Below are 27764 nucleotides of genomic sequence, written 5' to 3'. Positions count from 1 at the left end.
TAGTGAAGTATATGACTATTGAGATGGTTTAAAAGGACGTATTAAAGTGCAAGCTTGTGTGGTATAAACTCATAAACGATAACGAGCATGTGATTAAAATTTTCTTTGCCAAATTTAGAAATGACCGTATAATTTGCATTAAACAGTTGGGTGGTTTACCTCCAAATCTGGAGAGAAGGAATCGTTCCCATTAACACGGTAACGACATCGACGGGGGTATTGTATGATAATGGTTTGAGACACCACGACGACGGACCAAATAAGCTAAGACTACCCAATACAACTTGTAATACACGGAAATTGTAGCTTTTTGTTTTTTAATTAACATCTAAAAGTATTACCGATTGTATTGTTGGTATTTTCGATGTTTATGCTGGAAGTTTTAATTTAAATTGATAATCTATACTATTATAATAAAGCGTAACCACACATTTCTTTGCTGCCTAAGATATCAGCAATTACAGTATATTTTTGAATATTTCTTATTTTAATAAAAAGCCCTACACTTACGTCATGCTTTATGCTATGTATTTTGACCCCATTAAATTTAGGGGGTAAATATTTTGGATTTAAAACCCTAATGTGGGAAAGAGACCATACGATACGAGCTGCCAACATTAAGGAAGCAAGGTTATTATGGTAACGGTAATATTGACATTTGCAATTGAGAAGTTGACAAATGTTAACAATCAAATAGATTTTATAATATATGCGGATGAAGCCGCACGGGAACAGCTAGTATCTTATAAATGATTTATTTTTAATTAATATGACGTTTTATTGGTGTCGCACTTCAAATGAGCCAATTTGTAATCTACGAAAAAATACTGTCCGTTGAATTTGAAAGTAAAACAGTTTAAGACCATTTAAATGGTCTGCAATTTTCCTTACATAGTCACGTCTATATTGGTATATTGCTACAGCTCTGCACCTTTAAGGTAACGTCGTAAGTATACTTGTTCCAGTTATCGTTGAACTAAAGTTTCTGGGTTAAATGTATTCAAGCGAACTACGTGGTCGGATTGTGTCATCTTTAAATTACCGTCCTGTTGTACAGTAGAACCTCGGTAACTTAAACACCTCTATAACTTCAAAAAATAATATGTTCCCTTCCTATCAGAGCCCAAAATCTTTATAACAGAGACGCTTGATAACTTAAAAAAAATTGTGCTTCCCTTGGACTTTAACTTATCGAGATTCTACTGTATTACTTTGACTCGGGAAATTAAAAAAATATATATTCTACTTGAAAAAAAAATACCACTTCACGTTATAAATCATTGTGACTTGTTGCATACAATCATCCAAATGAAGAACAATACAGAAATAGAAATAAAAGATTTGTCTAGTATCTAATCGCGATACCATCCGTGTGGAATTAAAAAAACAAAGTAGCCTTTGCGTTCTTCCTGACTGTACTCTACTATGCCAAATTTCATCGAGATCCATCCAGCCGTTTTGGCTACAAACTCTAACAAACATCCATCGAAACTTTCGCATTTATATTAATAAGAATGATAAAAGCCTTGTTCAGCTTGCGAAGTAAATAATTCCAATAAATCAATCTCCAAATGTTCGGATACATTCGTAATATAAATAAGTTGTTAATAACAGGTGTTGAATTGATACGTTCGATCGATAATCATAACATTACATTGAAATATGATCGATTTGATTGTGTTAAAGGTAACATAATTGTTAACGATTTATATTAACACGTTTACATGTTGTCTTGATAAAAAACGTACGGGACAAACTTTATACTAGCCGTTCCCGTGCGACTTCATCCGCATGAATTATGAAGATTTTATTTTATTCTTTACATTTGTCAAATTATCAATCAAAATGACATGACATGATGACAGCCTTGCTTCCTTAATGTTGGCAGCAACTTATGGTCTCTTTCCCACATTAGGGTTTTTATTCAAAGTATTCACCTCTTATGTTTAATGGCGTTAAAACATATAGCCTTAAGCATGACGCAAGTGTAGGGCTTTTTATTAAAAAAAGAAGTTATTCTAAAATATGCTGTGATTGCTGACATCTTAGGCAACAAAGAAGTGTGTGTTTATTCTTTTTTATAATAGTATAGATAATCTAATTGTAAATACTTTTATCGTTTACAAAGCTTTTATTCCCCTCGTTTAGTTCACGTTTCGATCAGAATCGATAGTGGCACTCGATTGCCAATTATTTCTGAATCTGTCGTCGATTTGCTTTCGACCTCTGACTGTTGCGTTGCCCTTTGCGCGGCCATCGTGATATTATCTAAATGTTACTATTTAATAATATGCGGAAATAAAATCATACTTCCGTAAGAATACTTTGCAAGAACACTTTGTATAATGTAAAAAATTTTAAAAGCAAACGTCATATATTTTATTCCCCTTGGAAAAAAAAATAGCAATGTATTTTTTATTTCATTTTTCTCAAGTTTCAAAGTTTATTTAAGTAACTTTAAATACTTCCAATTTTATCGTAGAATTAAAATATCAGTTCGATATCAAACTAATTGTTTCTAAATGATTGTGCTTAAAAAAACTTGTAAAGCAACATTTTTTTGCTTAAAAGATTATCCTAAGCGGTATGTAAATGGTCAATCCAATAGACAGATTGGATCTACGTTTATTATCTAGCACACGTTTTATGTTATTAGATAAAATATTAGCGAAACACAAATTTAAACTGAAAAAAAAAAACGCAAAAAAACTAATGGACAAAATTGTTACTGTTTTGTGCAAACAAAACTATAGGAAACCTAGTTATGATTTTAATAATATCACTTTTAAAAACAAATGCATTTTTTACGTCTACAAAAAGACGAACCATCGTTGTACTTTCTTCATTACCCAATCAAAAACAATTGAAACCGACACACTTAGGCATAATAGAAAAGAAACAATTTGTTTATTGCGTGTCTGAGTTTACTCTATGACCCGAGTGCCCGAGGCGACCACGACTTGATCACTCACACAACCACGGCATTGTAAGCTGTAGATATTTTATAGCAGTTAACAAAACTGGATGAAAACGACCAAGTTCTTTATAACCCTATGTGCAAGTTTTTGTATTGACAACTTGTAGAACTAGTTTTATAACGTTTGTGGTGAGAAAGATAATTGGTTTTATTGATATGGATGGATGGATGTTTGTTAGAGTTTGTAGCCTAAACGGCTGAACAGATCTCGATGAAATTTGGCATAGGTGTAGAGGATAGTCTGGAAGAACACATAGGCTATTCGCTTTTGTTATTTAATGCCAAGCGAACGGAGTCGCGGGCGAAAGCTAGTAACAAATAAACAAGAAAGTATTAAGATTGAATGTGGCTACAAAGACCAAGACTGAAGTAATTTTGGATTGTGTGTAAGAAGATACTCTTAAGGGAGTGAATTCAGATAAGACGGTTGATAGAGATGTATGGAAAGGTACGTACTTTGCCGACTCATAGGGCCAAGAGGTGATTAATGACGAAAGTTTTGATGATAGTTGAAGTACAAAAACCTGGCGCGCAGACCCTACTGGAGTAGGATAAGGTAGGGGAGATGATGATAATTTAGAAAGTCTAAAAAACAATAGAATATTTATCACCACAATATTAGAATGTCAGTTTTGTTTTAACGGACCTCATGATGCTAAAAGTATAGTATGCAAATCAGAAACCGAGCTACCGTATAATGCTTTCATTACAAACAGTACCCATTTATCTGATATGAAATGTTGTAATCTATTTCTTTAATGACAGTGTAAGAAAAAATCTACATTAAATTCATTAACCGTGTAATTCTCACAATACAAATACGCGAGCAAATCTTAGTTTAAACAAAAATGAATCTTAAAGATATATGTTTTAAGTGCATAATTCATTACACGTACAAGATATACATTACGTCTTTCGTGCCGGAAATTGTAAAATGACCTCTATTACATTTAACTAGAAGCGCTATCAATGAGCTTTGCTTAACTCACCCACTGAATTTTTTAATCAAATATAAACTCTATTACCACCCAATACGGTATATATTTCAGTATCAATTTAACCTTAAGATTGAGAAAGCTTTGCAACGAGTTTTTAGTTCAGTTCAGTTTTAGTTCTTATTGTTATATGTTTAGAGTTCAGGATGTGTTCGTTACATGTAGCTCTTGGGGTACATCTAGTGTTCATTAGCTTCAATGTTCTTGCGGAATGGGAGTGAAGTATTGCTGAATACTTTGTGAACAGGTCATGTTTGGAGCACAGCTTTCTTCATAAATGATTAGTATGTCGACCTGTGTCTGACTTTTTGTTTGTAATAAGTGTTCTTGTATGTCTATTTGGATGCAAACTACCAATTTAATTGCAATTTCGTGGACAGATTTACTCAGAATCTTCCTAATATTATAAATGCAAAAGAAAACATAGAGTAGTCTAAACTGCTGGACGGATCTCGATGACATTTGGCATGGGTGTAGAAGATAGTCTGGAATACCACATATGATAATTACTTTTATTTTATTAATAACACGCGAATGGAAAATATGTATAAAACTTAGCAATCTTGATGCTAGTAATTAAGTATGCGTTATTCCAGACTTGAATCTAACTTTCCCCTTAATTTCGCCCAGATATGTAGCCGTTCTGTAGTTATATGGTTACAAATTTCGGTGCATAGCTCTAACGTTATAATACGTTCTCCGTCCTCTATTACAATTTGGGTGCGTTAAGTGGTGCTTGGTAATTAAGCCGTCAGAATTAATTGGTCCGTATCTCAACAGCGTGGAGGGAACACTCATATTTATCAGCCGACTAAGTCCCCTCTTGAAATGACATTTCTATTTACGATGACGTCATTGTTGCTTAAATGTGGGAATGGACATAACAGGATTGTCGAACGATTAAAAAATTACTGTAATTTTTTAAAAAACAAACGTAATATAGTGTAATGTGTAAAAAGATTAAGAAAATCTGAACTAATGAATTCCTGAACTCCTAGTCATCATCTCTCCTGCCTTATCCTACTCCCGTAGGGTCGGCGCACCGGGTTTTCGTCTTCCAAAGCACTCTATCATCCGTCATCTCACTCATCACTCCCTTCTTGACCATGTCACCTTTCACGCAATCCATCCATATCTTTCTAGGTCTACCTCCACCGAAGTACCCCTCCACATTCATAACTAACGTCCGTCTAAGTGTCAGTTTTAATTGATTTTCTTAACGTATTCATATATCTTTGTCTATAATTAGTTAAACATCTTCCTTAATTATCATGTCTCCAAAGGTTGATTTGTTATGTAGTTATTATCAAATTATTACAATCTATTTGCAAATTCCCACGCTTTCATGTCATTAACCTCTAGTTGCAAAAATATACTCGGGAAAGACACGACGTTGAACCGATCAACATGTGCTGTCAAAAGTTATTGTACATGTGTTACAAAATTCCCAAAATAGATATTACACGGCTTCCGTAATGTAATTGTTTACTCATACTTATGGGAAAGGAGTCGGACGGAACGTCTCACCGTGAATGTTAAAGATATTTCAACAGTTCGAGGGCAGATTAAATTTTAAAACGATTTTGCATCCGACCAGCCCTTTAGACAAAGTAACATTCGATTATCGCTATCGCTGATCGAAAAGACAAAAATGTATGGAACTGACAACATTCGATAAGTCACGTGCTTTTATTCATTCCTATGCGTTTTGACACATTTTGTCGATTCTACAATCGGAATCGCTAATCGAAAGTCACTTTGACTAGGAGGGCTGGATAGTTACCGGCTTTGTACAGAAGCTGTCTAGATTGTAACATCTGTCGAAGGTTGAGACGTCACATATTTTAATGAGAATGTAGAAAAATGCAACACTCGTCTACTAAATCCAAGATTTGGAGCGCAAATTTGAATTAAATCCCTTTTAAATTTATCGGTATTTTTCAATGTAGCTTTTAAATTATAATTTATGATATGTGGGGAATTGTATTAGACATTGACATAAAAGATATCTTACTGTCTATACTAATGATGTACAGATGAAAATTTTGTATTTTTGTATGTATTGAATTAACTCAAAAACTACTGGGCCGATTACAAAAATTCTTTTACCGTTACAAAGCTACGTTATCACCGAGTAACATGGGCTATATTTTTTAATTTCAAACGGGCGAAGTCGCGAGCAACACCTAGTCTAAAATATATCGTGGTATATCTTGTCTATAGATCAAATTGATCAACTGTTCCAATAAGTTTCTATTAAATATCTTATGATGAATTCGTAAGAGATAGCGGCGGGTACACAAAAGCGTATTCTATAATGAGTTTGTTTCAGACCTTAAGGTCAATTTAATATCGAGATGTCAAACCGGTAGCCGCGGGTCAAAAGTGAGGATCGAACCAAATTAAATCTATTGTAACGGTTCAATAATAATATTGGCTGTTAGACGCGTTTTATTTAATTAAATTAGACGACAATCCGATAATTTAGTAGAAGGATTAGTAAGTTTCGCTTTCTAGTGGAATCCCTAATTCATATTTAATACTAACCTAAGGGTTAGTTGTTAGTTGATAAGTCAACTTTAAAAAACAATTGTAAACCATTTTCTTAAGAGGAAAGGATGGGAAGGAAAAGTACATTTGACGGTGGAGGAGACGCATAGGAAGGGGAAATATCCTGTTTATGTGCGTCTCGTTTAAGGGTAGACAACGCATCTGCAACTGCGGATGTCTATGGGCAGCGGTTGCTTCGAAATCTCGGCGGATTCATTTGGCCGCTCGTTTGCTCCCTTGTTTATAAAAAAATACCGATGCTCATGTCTTTAAATAAATAGAATCTTAGTCGTAAGTACAGGGTGTTTAAGAGACTGCCTATCGCTAATTACTTGTACGTAATTATACGTTTTCGAAACTCCCCTGTCAGTTGTATGAAAATCAATTCTAGAGAAAGTGGTTGACCTGCGTGTGATAAAAGTTAAGGCTCATTGTAGTCCAGTCATTGGTAAGATCATACTTCCTTTTTATAAAAAAGAAGCTGTCGTGAAATTTAAAATATAGCCTATATTACTCATAGAGATAACCGGTGAAAGAATTTTTAAAATTGGCTCAGTTTTTGAGTTATTTCAACACATACAAAAGTACAAATCCCTACTATTTATAATATTGTTACGAGCGTGAGGGATAGTGTTAAAACGCCTTTAAGTTTTCTTAAATTTATTCGCGACTTACATGCTGGACACAGCTCGATTATTCTTCCGATATGAATTTTGCTACTCATCAATAGATGACGTCGCAACACTTTTAGTATAGATTATTATAAAAAATCAGCCTTTATGTAGTATCTTGATTTTATACTTTTTAATCTACAGTTTATATATCTTTATTAAGAAGTATAAATACCAGGCTATATTTAACATATTTAAAATTAAACTGCATGAATTCTAAAAATAAAAGTTGATTTCGCTCTCATCTGACTTAACTTACGCGGTACGCTGCGCATGAAAAAACAGGCGTCGATGGATTTAAAGTCGGGCGGGCGTTAAATTTTTTTCACATCTCATAAACAACGCACATGTGGCCCGCGTGGGAACACTCGTCTAATGAAGGTAATGAGATTGCGGACTTGCTAATCGGTACACTACCGCCCTCTGTACATCACTGAACAGTTCAACGGCAATTAGATGTATGGTAAATGAGTTCAGACTAGTTTGAAAATCAAAAGGGTGAGACGGGGAATCTTAGTCAACTTTACCTAACTACCAAGAAAATCTATACTTTTTTATTAAGGAATATACTCGTAATATGCGTTCTCTCATAGATGAAGAAAAAATGCAGAAGTATTTTTATAAACTTCTATTTAAAGACTACAGACGTCTTTAATTTCTTTACTTTCTTAGCTTGATTTTAGTCCCTTTTCCTTTCCACCCTTTTTTTAAGAGGAAAGGATGAGAAGGAAAAGTGGATTTGACAGCGGAAGAGATGCTTATGAAGGGGAAATATCCTGTTTATGTGCGTTTCCTTTTCTGTCGATTTAGGGTAGGCAACGCTTATGCAATTGCGGCTTTCGCTTCGCCAATTCGTTGGATTCAGATGGCCGCTTGCTCATTTACCACCTTGTAATATAAAAAAAAAATCAGACGTGTGGGCCCATACAACTGCTTTCTGATGTCACTATCTATTGCGGCAATCGATTATATATGCTTTAGACATTTAATATGTTTTTGTTGCAGGTTTCCGCGGTCAGAATTGTGAGATAGACATCGACGACTGCCCCGGCAACTTGTGTCAGAACGGCGCGACCTGTATTGATGGCCTCAACTCCTACACATGCGAGTGTCCACCCACTTTCACAGGCACCCTTTGTGAGACGGATGTCGATGAATGTGCTTTGAGGTAAGTTAAACCTACTAAAGCTCGGTTGCTAAGTTTCATTTGTTTTATTATTATCAATAACGTAAAAATGAAGTAATGTAGTTCTGAAACGCATTTCATGAAGTTGTTGAAAAACACCAACGAACGGTTAAACAGCTAGGAAATCGGACATAGTGCAAGATTTTTATTTTGTCGGTTTGTTTCAAGCAGTAGGCGTATTGCCCGCACTATTAACGGCGACAGTAAACTGTGGTTCATTTATAAACAATGGATGATCGCTCAATATCATTGCTTTGGATTAGTTATGCTGGCCCTTAGATAAACATTATTATAGATGAAATAGGAAGTGTCTTAGGGCTTCCTAAATTACTAGCTTCCGCCCGCGACTCCGTCGGCGTGGTATTAATGAAAACAAAAGAAAGTAGCCTATGTGTTCTTCAAGATTATTCTCTATATCTTTGCAAAGTTTTATCCAGATCGATTCAGCCTTTTAGGCTACAAAGTTTAACAAACATCCATCTATCTATCCAAACGTCAGATAATATTAATAAGATTCAGGCATAACATAATACAAAATAGACTAGGAGAAGTCCTACGCGTTTTATCGTCTTCTGTTGATCAGTATTTTTACTTAGTGGCGTGATGACCCTGACAACTGTTGCAATGTTCAAATAGAAAGTCAACGTTAATTGGTTCGCTGGTAATTCTTCACTAGACAAGGAAATCTTTGTTCCCAAACGTTAATGTACACACGTAAATTGTTACTCTACACAACATACAGTAGATATAGTTATAAATGAACTCTGAGAATTTGTGTTGAAAGTTTAAGATTAAAATATCATATTTGTTAGTTTTAGAATCTACACTATTATAATAAAGCGTGAACACACACTTCTTTGTTGCCTAAGATGTCAGTAATTACAGCATATTTTTTAATAATTCTTATTTTAATAAAAAGCCCTACACTTGCGTTACGCTTTAGGCTATACATTTTCACGCCGTTAAACTTACGTAAGTATTTTGGATAAAATCCCTTATGTACGAAAGAGACCATAAGCTATTGTCAACATCAAAGTAGAACAATAACATGAAATTTTTATAATTTCATGCGGATGAAGTCGCATAGGAACAGCTAGCATTTATAATAGAACATTACATATTAAACCTCTTTAGAGCATAGCCATATGTTGTCATTAGAAAAATAAAAATAAAGTTGACAGTCGTAAACGTAATAGTTAACATTCGTTTGTTTTCACACTCGCTTATAAGTGATGTCTCGAGAACGGAAATCGAATGACGCAAGTGAAAGCTGTAAGCTAATTTTGTCATTAAACTTTGTGATGTGTTGAAATGTTCGACGTCCATTGCCTGCTGTATAACGATCTAAAACTACCGACCGTTTTAAAACAGACATGTATGCTGTAATTTAAAACGTATCCTTCAAGTCTGCGTAATTGACTCTAACTCCGAACTGCTAGACAAATGTAAACCTTAAACTATTTGATTAAAGTTTTATTTTGCTAAATCGTACATCATCGTTTGTCAAACAATCGACATGTCCAATTAAACTGCTTATCATTTTTCTATCAATGTAATTGTTTATAACGCTTATCATAAAGCAATAGAGTATGTTTTAGCGTGGCATTTAATTACACACACGTTTAAGATAAAGTTGTAAATCTATTCAATATATTGCTATGTAAAAAAATTGACAACATAAAGAGATATTAATCATGTAATGATATCCATGCATTTAGTTAATCTTCGTAACAAAGATCGGAGTCCACGCATAGTCGTTAAGTGTTAATTAAATAATAATCCGTTGATGTCGTTGACCCCTTTACTTTAACGGTTTTTTTATTTCTCATGTATTCTTTTTTTATAAAATATTAGTAGATTTTTGTTAATTTACTAATGTTTCCTTTAACCATTCCAACTAAGCTCTAGGCTTGTGCTAAGATATGGTTCACGACAGTCGAATGGCGGGATTCGAACCTTCGACCGCAAGATTGGTAGTACCACAAACCATTAGGCTATTGGTACTTATTCTTTATCAAATGTTTAAAATATTTTAGCTTCTTACTAAAATGATATTTAGAATTAAAACGGAATACCTAAGGAAAGTATGCAAGCCGTGTTTTGTCAGAAAATGTCTTTTTAATACTAAATCAAAAAGGTTTCTTACTTCCCGGAGATTTTTTTACAGTTGTGATAGGAAGCCCTATAATTCAGTAAAAAATGTTTTTTGTATGAAAACTGAAGCTTTTTCTAAATTTTGGAATTCATAGCTAAATTATAATCTACCTACATATCCTATTTAATTAATAATTAAATAATAATATTTAGTAAGCATGTATATAGATTTCGCAAAGGAACTTTGACCACTCTGATGGATTCTTTAAAAAGAAAATAAAAAACCTGCCTTTCAAGACAGTACCGAAAGCTTCGCTTTTTTGTCTTTTATTCAAGATCTTTTATGTCTTATTAATATTTCGGCGGGCACCGCTGCAGACGCTTTCAAAACGCACCGTAATCACTAAATATCGCATCTATAAACGATTATGGAATTTATTTTATTAGCGATAAAGTTCAATGTGCAATCAAATTTAATGCATGTACACTACACGCTTACCGGTCTGTGGTTCGACTTATTTTACAAGTTCTATTGATTTTTTATCGAATTTCATCTTTATTCCAACGGGTTAGAGTTGTTTTTTGAATACATTTGTATATCATGGGATAGCGTCATACAATCCGGGCTTGGCTTGTGAAACGAAACAGATAAATGCGTGCGCGATATCGGGTTACGTTTCAAGACGTTCTGTTTTTATTTGGTGCATTACCCTGTGCCCATTGAGTCGTAAGTGGTAAGAACATCATAGCCGTTTTTTATATGAACAGAATGAGACATGATTTTGTAAATGGGCAGTAGCGCATCTAGTGAAACCTGACAAAGGGCTCCAATGTTGAATTACATCGATATGTGACGTATTTCTTTTTCATATTGCATTTAGAATTGACTGAGCATGCCTTAGTTTCGATAGCATATATATAAAATAAAATAAAACACTATTTACTAACCGAAAAAATACAAAAACAAAATTTACAATCCATGTTAATAAAAAAAAAAGTTATGGCCAAAAGAGAGGGCTTGCTGATGAGGCCTCCAGTTTGTTACTGAAGGCCGCAATTTTTAGCCTCATCTTAACTACTAGTACATGATTAAGTTTATTATGCAGGCAGTTGAGATTTGTCCAAAGACAATATCGGATATCAATTTCTTTAGTATAATGTTGAAATAATTCTGTCCATCCCCAATGTTACAAATGACGTGAAAGTTAACCGCTACCATGAAGCCTTATCAAGTAAACTGAATTTATTATTCATTAAATTATACTTTCATAGGCCACCGAGTTTCCCGTTTAACTATGGTATTCAAGATAAATCGAAGTTACTTCGTTAAATAACGACCTTACACATACGAACCCATATAGCTAATTAATAGGAATGGCTTCCACTGCATTTTAAAAAGATTTAATGAAAACGAACCCATGTATAATGCATCGTTTTCCATATTATATCAATTCCCGTGGTGACATTATCTCAATTGTGTAGTTAATTTTTTATTTTATTGCCTAAAGAAAGAGGTCGTCTGATTAGAAGTAAATATTATCATCCAAAAGTTTCTTACGAGTTATATTTCAAATACTATGTATTGTATGTAATATATATTACTAGCTGTTCCCGTGCGACTTCATTCGCATGGAATAATGAAAATTTTATTTTATTCTTTACATGTGTCAAATTATCAATTACAAATGTCAAATGACATGACGATAACAAACCATGGCAACCTTGCTTCCTTGATGTTGCCAGCAACACACAGCCGAAGCCTTTTCCCACATTAGGGTTTTTATCCAAAATATTTAGACCTAAGTTTAATGGCGTGAAAATATATAGCGTAAAGCGTGATGTAAGTGTAGGGCTTTTTATTAATAAAAAAAATTCAAAAATATACTGTAATTACTGACATCTTAGGCAACAAAGAAGTGTGTGTTTACGCTTTATTATTATAGTATAGATATGTTTGTGTTATATATCTATGAAATACCCATGTGTGTTGGTGTTCTCCTGTCCCACAGGGCTGCCTGGAAGAGATCGCTCTTAGCGATAAGGCCGCCCTTGCGCCAAATCTAGAAATAACTTAATTTTAGCTTCCTGTAGTATTATTTGTGTAAAAGTATTAAATAAATACTAAGATAGGTTTAGAAGAACTGGGAATGGCAGGTGGATTTAGCAGGGTAGGGGCAACCCATAGGCAAGGGATCCACTTTCTGTGTTATAAGGTAACGTATCTGCTTATGCCTATGATCATGGGCAGTAGTCACTTCGCTAATTTGACGAATTCATGTGACCGTTTCCTCGTTTGCAGACGTAAATATAAAAACTATAAAGTCTATATCTTACTAAGTTAATTACTTAGGGTTGTTAAATGTTTACATAAACTGGCGTTAGTTAAATTATTCGATACAATTAAAATTTCATTTTGAAAATATTTCGGCCTTTTTTTTATAATCTTTAAATTCTCTCAACCCTAAAACGGCACACTGAATGTTTCGCCTTCCGACGATATGAACGCGTGTGTAATTGCGTCTAATTGTGAAAAAATTTGGGCCAATTACGAGTGAGATTTATAACGTGTTGGCATTAAGGGCTTTTTCTTGCCGTCGTTTAATGATTTTGTTCTTTTAACTGCTTAGGACACATGCACACTATTGTTACCGACGACATTCCATTGCAGTGATGACGAATTTAGTCACGTAGCAAAAACTGAAATAAATGCAGTATTAATTTAAATCCACGGCTCCTATACTACAATGTTAGTTAATTTAGTGTACACTAGTAGTCTAAGAGCTTCTCTATGTAATCAATAAAATTACCGTAAACCAATCCGCCATTAATCTAGAGATCAGAAACAAGCTCCCTCGGCTACGCGGGAAAGTTGAGAGGGACAAGAAACTTCAATCGGATACTGGCCTCTAACAACTAGCGGCCGCGAAACGAGAACATCGATTACCGACATCGATACCGGCCGAGTGATTAATGCTTACTCGATAATCGCCAAATTGAATATACGTATACTGTGTTGTCAGTTACAAATTATACAAAGAGGCCGCCATCTTGATTTGAATAAAGACAATTATATTGTTAATGAACAATACTTTCTCTCGTTGCAAATTGATCGGACTCGATCCTGGATGTAAATTTCGTACTAAGACCAACCTCGTGTCATCACTTTGTAAGTACGAGTTCTATTTAAATTCACGTGAATTTCAACTCCAACCTTACTTGTAACCCTTTGTTCATATAAACAAGAGAGTCAGCTAACAGAATGCGATCTCAGTTACGAGTAAAAGACGTAACAAGATAAATTAATTTCCAAGAAACATAGCTCGATGAGACATTGTCGTCCAATTACCTCTCGTAATTTTTACAACACAAAATTGGCTCTCTGGATTTAACAATAAACCACCGGAACATACTTTGAATAAAAATTACCAATGAAGCTGTTCTTATAAAAATTGTCCGAAAATTGGTAAAATAACGCTTGTTTTTTTCATACATTACTGTATTATTTAACTGTATTTTTTTGTTAAAACTATCTCGTTTATTACTCTAACTACAAATTCGTGGGACCGTTCCACAATATAGCATAGTTATATTTTATATATCCTTAAGCTGTAATAAATCGTTCGCAACTCACCGACGTTCCAGATTCGGTAACTAAGGTCCGCCATCTTGATTCGCGGCATCTCGATTTCATAATATTTGCTTTATCCTAACCAAAATAAGCGACTCTTGCGAAAACTTAACGGACGTAACGAGGTTTTGTAATTAAACAAATCGTATTCTTGTTTCATTTATATCTCGTCCAAATGATCTGTTAAATTGCATACCATTTAAACGATAGCTAAAGTTTGTTTTTAATTGAGATTTTAGACTCAGAATTGTCAAATTAGTCCTAAAGTTATGTGTTTTTTCTACATCTATCACGATATTATGTTTGTTACAAGTTATTGAATTTACAAAATAGTACATATATACATAATTAAGTAATTACTATACTTTAAATTACTTTGATCGATAAATTTTAGTATAGAAATATACTACAACTTGTATAGTTTCGTATATAGACTGATGATTTATTTGTTGACTTTAAAAGACTCGCTTCTCTAATATAGATGTTTTTAAGAGGGTTTTACATGGCCCAAGTCAATGGGGTTCTAAAAGTCGACAATTTATTAGTACTCTATCGTGATTTACGCCCGAAGAGCATATTCCGAATATTAAATTGCGTTCCAGGACTTAACTATTCAAGTTATAAGCGATAGCGATTTTACGCCATGTTGTTATATGAAAACCATAGTGTCTTATAATCGTACTCTACATGTTTAATGGACATTTAGAAAGTCCCGTAGTGTTCTTATGCTTCGAGACTTCTTAAGTAACCAATTAATAACTCTGAGTGCGGCAGTTGTTTCACAATCCTTATTTATAACAGTTTAAATGTGTGTATAAGTTGCATAAAAGTCACGGTTATTCCCAATAATTCGGCTACAGTATACCCTTGTAGGAATGACTTTCTTTATAAAAAAAATCTTAGAGAGTCGCTCTACGCTTATGACTTGTTAACTCGTTCAACTTAAGTTGGTTCTTGAAGTCGAGATTTGATTTACAACTTCTTTGAAGTTGTTACATATTTATTATAGTGTAGTCAAACTCCGTGTGGGTGATCACGTGTGCAAGTAAATGAGGATAGGTCAGATTGTAACTTTTTAAAATCCTCTATACTAAAAAAAATAGGGAATCACTGAAAGTGCCGGTTCTGTTATAACAATAACAATATTACGTAATTAACATCACCCTATATATAGGGTGATGTTAATTACGTAATATTTCCACTAAGTTTATTACTTACAACGCCTTAGGACGTCAATAAAAAATGTATTTAGTACCAAGCCAAATCAATTTCCAATAATCAAATAAACTTGAATACAATAGACACGAACTTAAAGTTAAACGTTTCTAAATAACTTGACAGATTCAAATAAATTGTGTGTACTATTAATAAGCCTGCCACGCCCAGTTTGGTAATATCGGTCCGTGTCGGATCTGATAGTCTATGCACAGGCGCACGCGCCGCGCCCGCTTATTGCGAAATAAGGACTGAAATCTTATCTTAGCCATTGACCTTTTTCCTTATTGTGTTCTGTCTTGTTTAATTTGCTTTATTTACTGTTTGCTGTACTTGTTCTATGACGCAGTAGAGCTTTTAACAATAATTTAAAACGGCAGTTTTATAGATTTTTTGAGACTAGAGAGAAAAGATTGCATAAGAAAACACTAGTTTCGTAACAAATAACAAACTTCGAGTCTTGCAAGCCTTGTTTAATATTGTACTTGCCTTGTAATTGTAAGAATTACAAAAAAAAAAACAAATAATATCATTTCATGATTACAAAGCAGTGCGCGGAACATTCTCGAACCACATAATGTACAGCGGTGAACATTTTTTGAGAAAAAATCACTAACTCGCTAATAAGTGACATTAAAAACTTGAAAGCAACCGCCTTACGCACTGAAGAAGCCTGTCCGACGTTTTTTTGTTAATTTCTCCTTCAAATTTCACAGGAATACTGCAACTTGAATTTAAACTTAAAATTTTGCAAGGAATTTAAATTTAGATCAAGATTAATGCAAGTCACATTGTAATTTCAGTCCTTCGCTGTTAATTAAAGATTTTTTTAACTCAACAACGTTGGACTTTCAAAACCTTTTATTACTTAGTTTTTTGTTAATACCATCATCACTTTTAAACCCTATATAAATTGTTTTAACAGCATAGCGCCATTGCGGCTATTTTTTTTAAACAAGCTTTCTTTCGCAACTCCGTCCGCGTAGAATTAAAAATCAAACAAAAGCCTATGTGTTCTTCAAGACTATACTCTATGTTTATGTCAATTTTCATCAAGATCCATTCAGCTCTTTAGGCTACAAACTCTAACAAACATCCATCCATCTAGACTTTCGCATCTATAATATTAGTAAGATTTTAAAACTTATCTGACTTTAAATTTGTCTCCAGGCCTTTAGTATGTCAGAACGGGGCGACCTGTACCAACTCCGTGGGCGGATTTTCCTGCATCTGTGTAAACGGATGGACTGGACCTGAATGCTCTGTGAACATCGACGACTGCGCCGGCGCTGCATGCTTCAATGGCGCCACTTGTATTGATAGAGTTGGTGCTTTTTACTGCAAATGTACCCCAGGGAAGACGGGTAAGTTGGAACACTTCGAAAAACACTTCCTAGTTGACAAATCTATGTTCTACACTTTTATGTTGAATATGTGATTAAAGCTTGAATTCTCTTTCTATTATAATCTGTGTTATCTTATGACCATCTTTCACCAGGTCTCCTCTGCCATCTGGACGACGCATGCACATCCAACCCTTGCCATGCTGACGCCATCTGCGACACAAGTCCTATCAACGGTTCCTATACATGCTCCTGTGCATCCGGCTACAAAGGTCTAGATTGCTCTGAAGACATCAACGAATGTGAACAAGGTAAGCTACAAGTTCATGAATTACCTTTTTTATAAGGATTATTACCAACCGTTACCCCGCTCTGTCCACACGTGAGAATAAAAAGTTTCATCCGTCCCACCTATTAGTCCCACTATGAACAATAAGGTGACAAATGGAACCGGTATGAAATAAAATAAGTCCCAACCGTCCCCTCGTCGCAAAAGGCGGGGCGGATGAAACTTTTTATTCTCATCTATTCCCATGTGGGGACAGAGCTGAGTGACGGTTGGGCATAATCCTTTTATAAGGCTCATAGACAGAAGAGCATTGTTTCCATTATTATGACGTCATCAAATTAGCTATCTTCTATTTTCACAGGTTCTCCGTGTGAGCATGATGGCACGTGTGTCAATACTCCGGGTTCGTTCGCGTGCAACTGCTCTGTGGGTTTCACGGGACCTCGGTGTGAGACCAATGTTAACGAGTGTGAAAGCCATCCCTGTAGAAACGATGGCTCCTGCCTTGATGACCCGGGGACCTTCCGCTGTGTCTGCATGCCTGGTACGTGCTGTTTACTACTGTTATTTTAGGTTAACTACTCGATACTTCTGCGCGCCTGGTACTTGAGAGTTTATAGCACATGGCATTTTACGTCAAACTCACACTACCGCATCATCTAGTCAATATTCCAGTTCTTTACCTAAATATTGCGGAAATAAAGTTATAAAGATTGCACACGGCGCGGCGTGTGTAATCTTCAAGCCTTAACATCATTGAAAGACTTCCGTGTTACGGTAAACATGGGCCCACCTAGGACAATTTGCTCCAGTCGACAGCGCGATGACCGACAAATGATTTGTCATTACCATTGGAGTGAGACGGCTGTGCGTGAAAGAGATAGATATACAGAACATTGTGGCGTTTTAAATAAAGTGGTTGTCTCAATATTTTCTTCTCCAGTATCAAAATATAATAAACAATTACGTAATATGTTTTATTTAGGCGAGACGTTCAACCCTGAGCGCATTCCCATGCTGCGGAGAGAGGCCGCGCATTGTGTTGACGAGGAAACGTTACCGTTAACAAATACAATGCAAATACATCTTTAATTCTATCAAGTTAAAGTCACTTTTCCCTCATTATAAATTGTGCGAATTTGCTGATTGGATAATGATCTATTTGCATGTCTAGATCTTTTCGCCACTGCGAAACATCTGAAAGTAGAAAATCAGCAATTTGAATCTTATCATTCTTTAAATAAGAGTCTAGATTCAATATTGCCTTTTGCATCTTATCTGTTATCTTTTCAATCGAAATAATTTGCTCGTAATTTGTAATTCAAATTACTTTTACGCTAACACCAAGATTCGTAATGTTACTTCCCACGCCAAAACTTATGTACCGCCTACTCTAGGTTTTCCTTCTAAACCACTTGGCCTAAACTGCATATACTTGTTTAGACCTAGGGCTATTTAAAAAGCAAGTTGATATATTTACTATTATTTAGCTTTTGTCTGCGAACGCAAAAATGAAAGGTGAGGTTATTCTAAACTGTGTTTTATATCTGTGTCCTTAAAAGGGATATCAAGTAGATATGAGAATAAAACGTATCCTACGGGGACTACATATTTTCGGGATCATAGCCTATATGTTCTTCTAGACTGTTCTACATCTACACCATTATTTCACTAAGATCTGTAAAGCCGTTCAGGAGATACCCTCTAACAAATATCCATCCATCTAAAATAATTGCAGCTAAGATTGAGTTAAAAGGCGAAAGGTTCTATGTTCTTATTACCAAAGCTTCGCGGTATTGAAATATGAGCATGCATAATTCAATGCCCTCTCGGACAAGTGATATTTAGTCCCTTCAAAGGTTCATACGTTATGAATAACCCCATCACATTGTCATGTGTACAAAAGATGTCAGCGAACGCTGGTCGAGACCACTCATCGGAACAACCGGCCTTACCCCTCTCCCACATTACTATCCGAACGAATTATAAAGACGCTTTCCTTATTGAATGCCTTAAGAATCTATAACACTTCAATTTAGTAGGATCATACTAGGCGCAACTACAACCCGGTTAAATTAAACAGCCCTCTCTCGAGACGTGTTTCGTTATAAAATGCGACGTTTTGATTCGCTCGTATATCACTCGTATCATGCACGAGTGCGCGCGAACCCGTCCTGCCGGTGGACTAATAAGGGCAAACGCGATGACGATACTTTTTTTACAACAATAAAATATGTCGACTAGTACTTTGCACCCGGTTTTTGCTACAGCCCCGATGGCAACGGTCGTAACTTAATATCGCCAATTTAAGTTACAGCTGCTGCAACGGAAGCATCTTGTAATTTTTATGGCGACATGCATTGGGTGCCCGAATTTGCATAATTTCACCTTGTGGTGATTAAATTGTAAACGAAAGTCCGAAATTTTGTTTTCGTTGTCATTAAAATTGATGCCACGTTATTAATTTAATAATTTCTCGGTAGTTTTGTTCAAAATAAATACAAAATTACGTGTTACCGCAAAGTGCTAAGGAGTCACTTCGCCACTATATTTGGATTGGCTGTAGCAGCGCCATAAATCTGCCTTGATTACTGAGCAACATTTTTTTCCTCAAAGTCAGGTATCGCTACATTCCCATAAAATGAGACGTGGGACGCCTCGAGCGGTTTAGAATACGAGCTTTTTGCTGCAAATCTATGCAACGGGTTTTATAACTAGGGAACTATCTATTAATCTATTTTGCGCCAATGTTTGTCGACATAGTTTTATTTCTGATTCGAAAAACTATGTTTAACACTCGAGAGCAAAGAATGTTGGTCACCTAAAGAAACCTACAAGAAGTTTTATTACCCTTATTCATTGCTATCTAGTGTATATAAATACATAGAAGACTTTCTGTTGACAATCAGTGGTAATAACACCAATGCAGCCTTCCTTGAAACGTTTTAATACCCTGTCTTACGTCTCTCCTAAACCTTTACAGCGTTCAGACATCTGAAACTAAATTATCGCAAAACTGTGCGCGCTTTGATTCCTATGAGACATGGAGGTGCGCCACTCGATTTTTAGTTGTGCAACTAAACAGTTGAATTGGCTGCGAAACAATTGACAATCGGACATTTCTGCAATACTTTAGTTTCAAGTATGCGCACGTCCTTAGGCCTATTTTTATTTCGTATTTCAGCCAATCCCGTCTAGTCACGTGTATAACTAAAACTGGCACTAAACATTCAGATATGCGCATAAAGGCAACATTAGCATGCGCTGGTCATTTCTATTGTGCCTTCTGATCCCAAATCGTGACAGTTCGGACTACGGAACAAGTTATAAGAGTGAGCGGAATAAAAACATATAAAGTTAATAATGGAATTTGTACTTATGAGTCCTTGTGAATAAAAAAAAACGCGATTAAAAGATTTTGAGGTTATGTTGGGAATTGTTTCGAGTCTTTGAATTACTAAAATGCATTACCGAAATAATTGACTATAGATTGTTTTGGTCTTTTATTCTTGGATTATTAGAAGCCTAAGTGTTTTGAATTGATATTCTCTACTTGACATTGACTTGCTGTTCTAAAATTCCGAAGGATTCAGACTTTTTATCAGCAGAAAGTCTAATAAGAAAGTCTAATTACTGTTAAGAGAAAATCATATCAAAGAAAATTGGTGTAAAGGCGATCATATACGTTCATACTGATTATCGTCCGAGTAAACTATCGTACCAAAAAGTCTGTAATATGCAGGTCTTAGTCTTGAATAGTAGTCAACATTTTCTAACTTGCACCATACGATTAACACTCAAACATTGGGTGTGGTATCCCCCACCAATAAACGGCAATACCAATGGCCCATGACGTTATACAAACCCGCGTAAACTATTTATTAACCCACAAAATAGATTTATTTGAAATATTGTTCTATTGTATGTAATTATTTTATGCCAGTATCAATTTTGCTTAATAATTATAGACCACAATTGAATAATTGAAATAAAAAATGAAACATATCTTATGGTTTAAAATGTTGGTTGGTGATAAAATGATTTATGTTTAAAAAAATGTATTTCTAAACGTTTTATTGCTGGCAATTTTACTATATAATTATTGTGTTTCAGAGATAGTTATACTATTAAAAGAAATGCGAAAGTTTAGATACGTAACTCTAAAACAGCTTAACGGATCGCGATTATTTTTTTTAGATATAGAACAGTCTGGAAGGCTTCTTAGTAAGAGAACGATGTCGAAAGAAAAAGCTACTCATGAATAAACAAAAGTTTTACCTTCTGTAGCCATTCGCAAATTTTATTAACATGCTAACACTAGCTCGTTAAAATTTTCTTACAATTTTAACAATGACTAAGACAAAAGCCAATGTAATATGGCTATCCCACTTAAGGTAAAAGCATTTGAGATATCACAAGTATTGTTTGAAAAGCCCTTAAATTCCAACTCCGTCTGAGACGATCGACATTAAAACTGCAATATTGCAAAATAAACTTTATGTTAATAGTAATAAAGCCGTCTGGGAGCGGAGAAATGTTAATTGACGATTACATAAACGAAAGTCCGGGACCGCATTCCCTTTTTGGCGGGATAGCGATTTCTGTTGGAATTATTAAAGACTTTTTATAATTGTTTCTCTCAATGATATTTGCACTTTATTGACTTGTAATAAAGATCAAATTTGAAAGTTAGACATGTATACGTCTATGGTCTGAGCTAGATTATCCCGACATAGACAGACGTCGATCATTCAATTTTATATTCTAAATTGTTGCACATACGTTTGTTGTTTCATTGCACAGGATTCCTTTGCCCGAATATGGTTTGTTGAGATGTTGTGAATTATTTTCTACTGTATTTCCTAGTGGCTATATCGTAATAAAAACTTTGTATGGTATTAGAATCGTACTGACGTTATATAAGCGTAAAGGAAAGTTGAGTTAAAATAAATATCTTAAAAAAATAAAACATAACAAATATCCGCAGTTATGAAGTCGAACATTCCAGAATTCTTAATGTATTCAATTCTAAAAATTACATGATTGCAAAAGGTTTGCCGATCACTCTCATTACCGTTTCTACCCGTGACGTCATAAAGCCATCGGCAAACCTTCTCTACGAGTAATAGAAAATATCTCTAGATAATCTGAGCTTAGCTAATTCGTTTGTCAATTATTTAAGTCGGTTGTTCTTTAAACTAAATCAGATAAAGACTATCCATCTATGTTACTGTCAAGAAGTCAGTCAAGAACCAACGTATAATTTCACCACAAACTGTTACTGACTGACTGACAGATGTACGAACATCCAATGCTCTTGTATTGCAAATTGAGTACTGCTTTGTTATTCAATAAGGAAGTAGTAATTTGGAAATTGTTTCCCAGAACTATTCTGAAGTAACTGGTATTCTAATCGTGGACCATCATCTCATAAAACTTAATAGTGTGGGTAAGACAGACATGAGCAAGAAAAGATTTCGTATTTACATGTATTTTGGTACCTAACATGTACCTCTACGTTTTTTAATCTTTGTCGTAAAATCTTTTTTTTATTCGAAGGTTTTACTGGTACGCAATGCGAAGTGGAGATCGACGAATGCGCAAACAATCCTTGTCTCAACGGCGGCGTATGTCACGACATGATCAATGCGTTCCGCTGCACTTGCGTCATAGGGTAAGTGCCAACTTTACCATTATTTAAGCAGTCTCTAATTATACATTATTTATCTATACTCAGAGTTACTAAAATGTATTTAATTGCAGGTTTACGGGTGCCCGTTGTCAGGTGAACATTGACGATTGTGCATCCAGCCCGTGCCGCAACGGTGGGACCTGCCACGACTCTATCGCCGGCTATACTTGCGAGTGTCCACCGGGATATACTGGTCTGTACATATATACAGGCACATAGTATGTTAAAAGTGTCATAACACTTTTTAGAATGATTAACAGTAAATTTTGCAACTGAAATATCCTTAAATGTGAAGGAATTTTGGCTATACTACATTATTGTTGATTGATTATAAAAAATTGAATTGTTACGGTATATGTGATTAATCTAAGATAAATAAAACGGTTAATTTAAACAAGAATGTCACAAAACTGACTTATTTCTAGATCTTATCAGAGGTTAATTCATATCTAATTAATCTCTTATTAATTTGTCGGATTCCTCACATTTACCGTAACACGAAAAGCTGGTCTGTACGACCGGTCGCTAAAGCCGGTGTCCCCGCAGGTATGTCATGCGAGACCAACATCAACGACTGCCTATCCGCGCCATGCCACCGCGGCGAGTGCATCGACGGTGATAACAGCTTCACCTGCAACTGCCACCCTGGATACACCGGCAGGGTGTGTCAAACGCAGATCAACGAGTGCGAGTCGAACCCATGCCAATTTGGAGGTCAGTTACTATTTTTTATCCCATAATTGTAATGTACATCCGACTTGAAGGACCAAAAACATAAATTTTCAGAAGTTAACTGTTTCTTAAGACATCGAACCGTATTATGTGTGATTTGCAAAGACTTTAATGTCTTGGCGTCTTGTTAATTTATTAATCAAAAACATGAATGTTTTGTGCCGCCAGGTCACTGCGAGGACTTGATAGACGGGTATCAGTGCCGTTGCAAGCCGGGTACGTCGGGTCGCAACTGCGAAATCAACGTTAACGAGTGTTATTCCAACCCTTGCAGGAATGGCGCCACTTGTATTGATGGCATCAACAGGTAATACCTTACAATCTGGTCCACAGCAAACCATATTTACTAAGTAACCCGTTATAAGCCAATAAAGCACAATCTGATTTCAAACTATAAAATTACAAAAGTCTTATAAGTCATTAAAGCACTAATGTACAATATTCATGTAAGCCACATCACACATCGTTCTTAAGCTACAAGATATAAAAGTGCAACTTTCATTAAGTAACCTACTATAAGCCATTAAGGCACATTTAGTAAGCCACTGTAAGTCACTAAAGCACGTTGTCTTGCAGATACACGTGCGAGTGCATCCCCGGCTTCACGGGCCAACACTGCGAGACCAACATCAACGAATGTTTGTCCAACCCATGTGCCAACGGCGGCAAATGTATTGACCGCATCAACGGATTCCGCTGCGAGTGCCCACGAGGATACTACGATGCTAGGTGACATATTTATCTAAACAAATATTCAAAAACTAGGCTTTCTTTAGTAACTAACTCTTTATTAAAAAGCATATTAGTTAGTACTTCTTATATTTCCGAGAGAAATTGTCATCCATAACTCGTAGTAATTGACGCGACCGTTCTCGTGGATTTTAAAAATATCTTAATTAAAAGCATATGTTCTTCCAGACTATCTTCTACATCTATGTCGTTCTGCAAGATTCGTTTAACCGTTCTAAAGATATGTAGACAAATCCATTCAAACTGACGTATTTATTACGTAAGTTTAAACTCAAACTTTTGCTTCACAGATGTTTGTCCGACGTCAACGAATGTGCCTCTAACCCTTGCATCAATGGCGGGACTTGCGAAGATGGCGTCAACCAGTTCATCTGCCACTGTTTACCAGGATATGGAGGTAAATGTTTACTTTAAATTGATTGTTTTAATTGCATTTTTAAACAATAATATAATAGGTAACAAGGTATTACTTCGATACTCAGTCTACCAACTTCCATCAGAATGACATTGACAGCTGTCATAGGGATGGGACGTGTATGTCAATGATTTAGTGTTGTGCTATATCGATATCGCACGATATCGATTTCTTAACAATATGGAATAAATGTTCATTTGTGTTTAGGTCAACGTTGTGAACGCGACATAGACGAGTGCAGTTCGAATCCTTGTCAACACGGCGGTACTTGCCACGATCGACTAAATGCGTACAAATGTGATTGCGTACTTGGATTTACTGGTTAGTAAACAAAATAACAACTACTATATCGTATAACTAGCTGTCGCCCACGACTCCTCGCGGAATAAAACAAAAAAACTCAGGAGCCTATGTTATCATCAATGCCACATTTCAGATAACTGATGAGCCGTTCTGGGGACACGTAGACACACACATCCATCTAAATTTTTACATTTATAATACGTATTAACTAATTTATTGACTATAGACTACTATAGAAAGTCATTAAAAACAGAAATTGCACATAAATGATTATAATTTGTTGATTTACACACATAGGATGTAGTTATTTTGTCTGTTGTTACGACTATTTTTATTATTAGGTGTGAACTGCGAGACGAACATCGACGATTGTGCGGGCAACCCATGCCTGCACGGCGGCTCCTGCATCGACCTGGTGAACGGCTACCGGTGCGTGTGCGCGCCGCCGCACTCCGGCCGCAACTGCGAGAACACGCTCGACCCCTGTCTGCCAAACCAGTTAGTGCTTTTAACTTTTTTTTTGTAAAAGACAAAGGTAAAACCATATTCAGCCAAATTTAAAAATATTTGATACTATATCTGATTAAGATTCCTTTTTCACTAGCTGGACGTGTAATTTTACAACATTGTATTTATAATACCAACCTTAAAAATAAAAGGTATCCTCTCGAAGTAGCAACATTCCCTTTAAATCTGTTCAGACAGACCCGGAACGTGAACATAGCTTATCACAAATTAAATTGAGATTTATACAAATCAAACTAAATTTAATTTTAATTTTCATGTCTAAGGGCATCGTTGGTTCTCACAACTCACTTTCTTCTTATGAAAAAATAAATTATTCCTTATACCAATCGCATAGAGTTCAAATTTAATTGCAATAAAAAGGTCTGCTCTTCTATATCGTTCGAAAGATTCAGGTTATCACGATTGGGTTGTTTTAGCTATATTTCGGCACTATTGCATGCGCCATGTTCACGGGCTGTCTGAGCTAAAACAATCCAATCGTGGTAAGATACCCGTACGATTTTCTTACGAGAATTATATTAAAAACCACGACAGTTTGAAGTTATATAGGTCTGCTCTTCGTCCAGAGGGACAGAAGACAGCCTTACCAGCCCTAAGTTTAGTATGTTTAGTAGATCGTTGTGTTTTATTAATACTTGTGTGTACAGATGTCGTCACGGTGGTCGTTGTGTGGCGGAAGCATCGTACGCGGAGTTCACGTGCGCGTGCGGCGCGGGCTGGGCGGGCGCGCTGTGCGAACGCGACGTAGACGAGTGCGCGGCCTCCGCGCCCTGTCACAATGCCGCGACTTGCGTTAATACAGCCGGCGCGTACGCATGTCTCTGCGCACGAGGGTATGAAGGCCGGGACTGCGCTATAAATACTGATGATTGCGCTTCTTGTAAGTATTAAATAAATAAATAAATGTTCGCAAAATAAAGGGGTTCTAACGATTGACTTTCAGCTTCAAATGAGAAAAAAAACTGCTAGTCTTTTACTATTGCTATTTATATTTGTACTAACTTTCGCCCGCGACTCCGTCAGCGGGAATTAAAAAACTCAAAAGTAGCCTATGTATTCTTCCGGAGTATCCTCTACATGTATGCCAAATTTCATCGAAATCCGTTCAGCCGTTTAGGCTACAAGCTCTAACAAACATCCATCCATCCATCTAAGCTTTTGCATTTAAACGAGTAATATTGGTATGATCATTATTTTTAAACATTAAATTTCATAAGGACAAACAATAAATAAAAAGTTCGAACCGTCCCCCTATTACCAATAAGGGGACGGATGGATACGTTAAAAATAAAATAAGTTTAAACCGTCTCCTCGTCCCAAACGATGGGACGGATGAAACTTTTTTTTCTTACCTGTCCCCACGTGGTGACAGCGCGGAGTGACGGTTGGTAATAATCCTTACGAACATTGTATAAAAATTACGAAAGTTTTAAGTTATATGGTAGTTCCAGATCGAATATCTTTTGACTAATGCTTGTAGAAAATGCTATTATGCTAAGATTATTTGTTTTTAATAACATGTTGTAGTAAAAACACTAATTTATATGTTGTGAATAGTCGTCGAGGAAAATATATATAATTTTACTTAGAATTTTGTATTTCATGTACTTGATATCGTGTTTTTTCGACAGTCCCGTGTCAGAACGGCGCGACGTGTCTGGACAGTATCGGGGACTACAACTGCGTGTGCGCCAGCGGGTTCGCCGGCAAGCACTGCGAGGTCGACATCGACGAGTGCCAGTCTCGCCCTTGTATGAACGGAGCTACTTGCAATCAGGTATAGTTATATGTCTATATCTATACTAATATTATAAAGATAAGTCTCGTATTTTTTTATTTTTGTATGTATCGGGATAACTCAAAAACTTTGGGACGAATTTTAAATCTCACCATTAAAATGCTACATTATCAGGGAGGAACATAGGCTTTATACAATTTTTAATTCCACGTGGACGAAGTCACGTACAACAGTTATCTTGTATAAAAGCCTTAATAGATTGTAAATATTATTAAGTAGTCTTGATAGGTATTTTAATTTGTACATTTGTTACAGTACGTGGCGTCGTACACGTGCACGTGTCCGCTGGGCTTCTCCGGCACCGACTGCCAGACCAACGACGAGGACTGCACCGACTCCAGCTGCATGAACGGCGGCACCTGCCTCGACGGCATCAACTCCTACAACTGCTCCTGCCCACCGGGGTCCGTTACACAACATTAACACATTTAGTTATTAAAATTTAAATAGCTTATTAATAATGGTATATCGTTTGTTAGGTATACGGGATCGAACTGCCAGTTCCGCATCAACATGTGCGATAGCTCCCCATGTAGTAATGGCGCCACCTGCCACGATCACGTCACCTTCTACACCTGCCACTGCCCCTACGGCTACA

General features: G+C 35.8%; 1 protein-coding gene across 1 annotated transcript in view; it reads left to right on the top strand.

Annotated features, from left to right (window-relative positions):
- The window catches only part of LOC106107771 (neurogenic locus Notch protein), a 118154-nt gene that overhangs the window by 80558 nt on the left and 9832 nt on the right, over window positions 1-27764 (top strand). Inside the window, exons 5-20 of the mRNA XM_013288773.1 lie at window positions 8199-8361; window positions 16487-16680; window positions 16815-16970; window positions 17310-17492; window positions 22508-22622; window positions 22712-22833; window positions 23187-23354; window positions 23541-23679; window positions 23949-24101; window positions 24413-24519; window positions 24745-24858; window positions 25182-25338; window positions 26016-26248; window positions 27000-27145; window positions 27422-27570; window positions 27646-27758. Of these exons, the coding sequence (XP_013144227.1) occupies window positions 8199-8361; window positions 16487-16680; window positions 16815-16970; window positions 17310-17492; window positions 22508-22622; window positions 22712-22833; window positions 23187-23354; window positions 23541-23679; window positions 23949-24101; window positions 24413-24519; window positions 24745-24858; window positions 25182-25338; window positions 26016-26248; window positions 27000-27145; window positions 27422-27570; window positions 27646-27758 (2412 nt within the window). The remainder of the gene's footprint in view (window positions 1-8198; window positions 8362-16486; window positions 16681-16814; window positions 16971-17309; window positions 17493-22507; window positions 22623-22711; window positions 22834-23186; window positions 23355-23540; window positions 23680-23948; window positions 24102-24412; window positions 24520-24744; window positions 24859-25181; window positions 25339-26015; window positions 26249-26999; window positions 27146-27421; window positions 27571-27645; window positions 27759-27764) is intronic.

The sequence above is a fragment of the Papilio polytes genome, unplaced genomic scaffold (assembly GCF_000836215.1).
Source record: "Papilio polytes unplaced genomic scaffold, Ppol_1.0 DF821845.1, whole genome shotgun sequence".
Classification (NCBI taxonomy): Eukaryota; Metazoa; Arthropoda; class Insecta; order Lepidoptera; family Papilionidae; genus Papilio; species Papilio polytes.
The sequence above is the reverse complement of the archived record's forward strand: the minus strand, read 5'-3'. Positions and strand labels throughout refer to the sequence as shown.